At 50.3% G+C, this 6,000-nt stretch overlaps 1 protein-coding gene across 1 annotated transcript in view; it reads left to right on the top strand.

Moving 5' to 3' along the window:
• Positions 1–1,488: 1,488 nt before the first annotated feature.
• The window catches only part of ATP6V0B (ATPase H+ transporting V0 subunit b), a 46,490-nt gene continuing 41,978 nt past the window's right edge, over positions 1,489–6,000 (top strand). Inside the window, exon 1 of the mRNA XM_063939491.1 lies at positions 1,489–1,770. Within this exon, the coding sequence (XP_063795561.1) occupies positions 1,683–1,770 (88 nt within the window). The 5' untranslated portion in view covers positions 1,489–1,682. The remainder of the gene's footprint in view (positions 1,771–6,000) is intronic.

Below are 6,000 nucleotides of genomic sequence, written 5' to 3'. Positions count from 1 at the left end.
AGGGAGAATGTCTCTACTTCCTGGTGCCTCCCTGCACTGCATCCCTTTGCTGAGCGGCTAGCGCCAGGCCTGTGTGCTGTGTCACTGACACTGCACAGCACTCTCACCTTTTACATTGATTCAGCCAGTCACACAGTTCTGCCAGCCAGTCCCTATTGTTAGCACCAGTGTCGCAACGCGCCGCATTACAGGGAAGTAGACGCACTACATCAACTACAGCTCCCAGCAACCCTTAGCACCAAAGCATTCCGCCCCTTAGGGCTGCTGGGAGCTGTAGTTTATTGCGTACATCTTCTTCCCTGTAATGCGGCGCATTGGGACACCGGCGCAAACAATAGTGACTGCCTGCTGTGCGAGTCTCTGGGAGAGCCACTGCCAAAGGGAGGACAGCAGCTTAGCTGCTGACAGGAGGAGAAGCAGGATAATCATTACCCGCCCCTCCCCCACTCGCAGTACCTCCGGGCCTCATCCGCGGCACCCCCACACACACCCTCCGGCACCCGCGATAGCTCCGGACCCCCTCCCCCACCCGCAGCGACCCCGCACCCGTACCTCCCGCCGCACCCACCCCTCCCCCACTCGGGGCAACCCCGAAACTGCTCCTCCACCACCCGCACTGGCTCCGGACCACCACCAGCGGCACCCACGCACCCTCCCCCACCTGTGGCACCACTGCAACCGCCCCTCCCGTGGCACCCCAGGATCCCATCCGCCTCTTCCCCGCACCCCCTACTCCCCCAACCAAAGCACCTACTAGGTGATTCACCAGGCCCTGCGTGCGCTGTTCACGCCGTTGCAAGGGGCTTCCACCCCTTAACCATTGCACGCCCTTTGTCCGTGCAATATTTAACCATTCATACAATTATGATTGGATGTAATACTCCATATAATAAAAATATTGCACGCCACAAGGGTGTGCAAGGGTTAAGGGGGCGTAGCCCCTTACGACGGTGTGAAGAGCGCCCATAGGGCGCGATGAATCACCTAGTATATATATATATATATATATATATAGATATACGTTTAATATATAATATCCACAGGATAATAGTATTGACCCGACCATTCTTTAATATAACAGTGGGGGTAATTCTGAGTTGATCGCAGCAGGAACTTTGTTAGCAGTTGGGCAAAACCATGTGCACTGCAGGGGAGGCAGATATAACGTGCACAGAGAGTTAGATTTGGGTGTGGTTTGTTCAATCTGCCATCTAAATTGCAGTGAAAAAATAAAGCAGCCAGTATTTACCCTGCACAGAAACAAAATTAGCCACCCAAATCTAACTCTCCCAGCATATGTTATATCTGCCTCCCCTGCAGTGCACATGGTTTTGCCCAACTGCTAAAAAAAATTCCTGCTGCGATCAACTTGGAATTACCCCCAAAGTTCCTGCTGGCTGCGGTCAACTCAGAATTACCCCACCCCATATTAGTGACAACATGACTACTAACGCCAGGGACAAAGATGGCGCCGGAGTAGACGCAGGCAGCGTGATGACGTTGAGAGACGTATGGGCTGCCCTGTGAGAGGCGGCCCACAGCGTTACGCTACAGCAAGGTGGTCACGTGTCCTGTAGTCAGGTGATTGGAGAGAGGGCGTCAGCTGACCTGTCCCCGGTATCCGTGCGCTTCCCTTCTCCCGGGTCAGTGTGACATCGAGGGGCCGCGGCGCACAGAGCATCATGTCTTCCGCCAGCTCCAGCATGAACGGGCACCTCATGCTGTACACCGGGATCACCCTGGCCTTCTGGGCCACCCTCATTATCGTGGGTAAGAGACCGCCCAGTTACCCCAAACCCACCCGGCTCTCCTCATCATTCGCAGAGCAGTGTGTGGGGAATGGGTGTTGGGCCACTGCCTGGAGGGTCTGTTCGTCTCCCATAGGGAGCAGCTTGCAGAGGGTATCGGGCACTGATAGGTTGTAGCCTATGTGGGTGTGTGGCCCCTACAGGAAGCAGCTTATGCGACTATTGGGCCCCACACAGGGAACAGCCTTGAGGGAGTGTGGGGACCCCACGGGGTTTCATTCATTCAGGGAGTGAGGGGTTCCCCACAGGGTGCATCCTTGAGGGAGTGTGATGCCCCCTTTCGTATAGAGCAGTCGAGGGTTCATGCAGGTGCCTAGCATATTTACAGCCATGGGCTGTGTGGCCCCCCGCTGTTGGCTGTGCCCTCTACCCTTCCTGTGCATCCTGCAGTGTATGCTGAGGTGGAGACAGACTAAGGGCGCTGTATGGAGATCTGTGTGTGTGTATATATATATATATATATATATATATATATAATGCGTTGTTAATTGGTAATCTAATTTGGTGTATACCAATAGGATGGATCATTTTACGTGTCCTCAGGCTAATTGACTTCCATAATGTAACTTCTTATTCTGCTTTCTTAATCTAGCTTTCCTCTTACCCGTGTACATATGTGTTTAATGTGAAATGCTTTATATTGGTAAAGCAAATCTATTCTGCAGGTAATATTCGGTTGGGATCAGTGCAGGTGTTTATGTTGTCATTGTACAGCTAGAGGACAGATCTCATCAATACATAGCGTAAATGGGTTGGGATCGGGATCAGCATTCCGACGCCGGCAGGAGGGTGAGCGCAACAAAGCACCTTGTGGGCTTACTGCGCTCGCCACAGGTGATATTCCCACTCTATTCCCACCACTAGTGGGAATATTCCTGGGCCCACTGCCGGCATTCTAGCGGCCGGGATCCCAGCGTCGGTCTGCCGGGATCATGACTACATCCCCTGTAAATGAATATTTAATTGTGGTATCCCCTCATCAGTTTGACATTGCACCTGTAGGGACTGGGTAAAAATGGGTACTGTCTGGTCCAGATCCATGCATTGGCAGGGTTTGCTGCAGGAAGACGGTCCGTCCTTGCATGCCGGGGTCTGGCCCATTCCCATTCTTACCCAATCCTCACCCCGTATGCACAGTGTTTGTCCCTTTAATCTTTTCATATCCGGTTGGGTTTGGTACTCTACTTTTGGGGAAGTAATTTAGCAGAATCGGGAAGTACAGTTATTCAGTATCACGTTTTCCATGAAGACCCATCTCTGCTGCACATCTTGTTCCTATTTCCTGGAAATAGACTATTTAGAACATAATCTGTCACCGGTTGCAGAATAATCTGTCATCGTTCAGTGCTGTGTCCTGAATTTGTCTTGAGTTTGAATTTTGCCATCCTTGAACCATCCATTCAGCCAAATGAGATTTAACCTCATAAACGTAGAACATATTGTACAGGTGGTGGATGAACTGTTTTATAAAGTGCTTTGTCTGCTGCCCACTTAATGGAAGACCAGCTAACCCCTACGGCTGGGCATTAGCCAACCAGGCTGTATTTGTGCCCAATCAAATTTAGTTAGGTTAGACTGCGATAGCTCAGTTCAGATTGCATCCTGGGTGCATGTCTAGTTAAAGTGCTAAAAATCAACATCATCTCTAATAGTTATTGTGAGCAGTTTAGTAATAAGGTGTATCCCTATAAACCAGATTCCTGATACCAGATTTTACCCAAAACACAGGAGCTGCTTTGTTGGGAGTAAACAGATTGTGCTGTCAGTGACTGTGATCTGGGACAGTCTGGTTTCATCTCTTCTGATCTTATTCACCAGGTTCCCAACCGTCCCCATGTATGCTTCATACTCATGAGAAACTATGTTGCTGATATATAAATAAAGGGTTATCGGCTAGAACTGCCCAGTTGGAGGTTATTTCTAACCCTGATAATAAGCTGTCCCTACAGAAACTACAGAACCCATTGATCTAAACGGAGTTGTTGGATCTGTCCCCTTGATTGTTTGATGTGATTTGTTAATTTGTTCTTATTTATGATCTGTCCATCAGCAGTCTGAAGCCTGGAGTCTGCTGCAGGGATATTTAGAACCACTTTTCTCACGTGCAGCTTTTTTAGCAGTTAAATATTTGTACGTTACAGGTTCATTATATTTCCAAGTCTTGGTTCCCCTCTGGACACTGATTTGAGGAACTTATTAGCAGAGCTCCCTCTGTATGTCCGTTAGGACTTCCTCAAATCTCTATAATCTACTCATGTTACATTGTGTGTCCAACTGCATGTTGTCCTCTTCACTAGAATCCATCCTATCTCCATATTTCATATGGTCTGTCTATTGGTTGTTGACCGAGTAGAGTGGTTGAGTTCTGCAGTGTGTGTGTATATATAGATATAATGGGCACGATTCAGTTCAGTGACAGTTGAGTAACTACAGGCGCTATTCAATACGGAGCCATGTTACACCCTCAACTGGATTTCTTCTTGCACCCCCGGAGGGCTGCGAGCAGTAATCCGGCAAAAGTGTTGGCGCAATGCTGTTTTCTGCCCTATGTGCAGCAAAAACAGCGTCGCGCCAGGCGCTTAAGTCGGATAGTACCCGTTCTCTCGACAAAACACCCTGTTTAGTCCGGGAGAGCGGGCATTCTGCGATTTACCACTGCGTTGTATTGAATAGCGCCGGGAGCTAATTCCCGGCGCTTTTCTACTGTCATAGCTGAAGAGTTCCTACCTTCCACTGGCATTAATGTAAATTGTAAGCACAAAGACTTTTCCATGGCCGAGCAGCTGCATGCAAGCCTCGCATCACCAAGTCCAATGCCAAGCGTCGGATGGAGTGGTGTAAAGCACACTGACACTGGGCCTTTGAGCAGTGGAAACGTGTTCTATGAAGTGACGAGTCACACTTCTCGGTTTGGTAGTCAAATGGGCGAGTCTGGGTTTGGCAGATGCCGGGAGAATATTACTTGCCTAACTGCATTATGCCAACTGTGAAGTTTTGGGGGAGGAGAGATAAAGGTATGGGGCTGTTTTTCAGGGTATGGGCTAGTTACCTTATCTCTAGTGAAGGACAGTCTTAATGCTTCAGCATTTTGGACAATGCTATGCTTCCAACTTTGTGGCAACAGTTTGGAGACGGCTCTTTTCTATTCCAACATGACTGTGCCCCAGTGCAGAAAGCAAGAACTATAAAGACATGGGGCCTAATTCAGATCTGATTGCTGCTGTGCGTTTTCCCACAGCGGGCGATCAGATCTGAACTGCACATGCACCAAAATTGCCAGACGCGTCTGATGGCTACAACAAGCATCGGCGGTCAGCGTCGGGATGGTGCGAAGTATCCATTTGCACGGGCTTTCGCAAGGTGATTGACAGGAAGAGGCCGTTTGTGGGTGTCAACTGACCCTTTTCAGGGAGTGTCCGGAAAAACACAGGCGGCTCCAGCGTTTTGAGGGAAGGGTGCCTGACGTCGGCTCCGGGTGCAATCAGCAGGATTCAGTCGCACTGGAAGAGTAAGTCCTGGGATGTGCAGAGACTGCACAAACTGATTTTGTGCAGCTCTGCAACACACAGGAACGCACACTTGCACAGCGATTTTACCCTCCCCCTGTAGGCGGCGACTATCTGATCGCAGGGCCGCCAATAACGCAGCCCAGCGATCAGATCTGAATTAGGCCCCTGGTTTGATGACTTTGGTGTGGAAGAACTTGACTAACCCGCACAGAGCCCTCACCTTAACCCCATGGAGCACCTTTGGGATGAACTGGAACAGAGATTGGTGGTCATTCCGAGTTGAGCCCAGCCAGCAACTTTTTGCTGCTGCTGCGATCAACTAGTCCACGCCTACGGGGGGAGTGTATTTTAGCTTAGCAGGTCTGCGAACGCTTGTGCAGCCCTGCTAAGGTAAAAAATTTTTCGTGCAGAACAAGACTAGCCCTGGACATACTTACCCTGTGCAACGATCTCAGCGATGCTGGGGCTTTGACGTCAGACATCCGCCCTCCGTTCTCCTGGACACGCCTGCGTTTTCTTCACCACTCCCCGAAAACAGCAGGCAACGGTCTGGTGCCGCCCAGGAATGCCTTCTTTCTGTCAGTCTTCTTGCGTTCGCCGCTGCGTCCGCTTTCTTCGTTGTCCGCGTCGTAACGGTTGGCAGGCAACGACGCGCGTGCACAGTGTGGCCACCGCACATGCGC

Source organism: Pseudophryne corroboree, chromosome 9, assembly GCF_028390025.1.
Source record: "Pseudophryne corroboree isolate aPseCor3 chromosome 9, aPseCor3.hap2, whole genome shotgun sequence".
Classification (NCBI taxonomy): Eukaryota; Metazoa; Chordata; class Amphibia; order Anura; family Myobatrachidae; genus Pseudophryne; species Pseudophryne corroboree.
The sequence above is the reverse complement of the archived record's forward strand: the minus strand, read 5'-3'. Positions and strand labels throughout refer to the sequence as shown.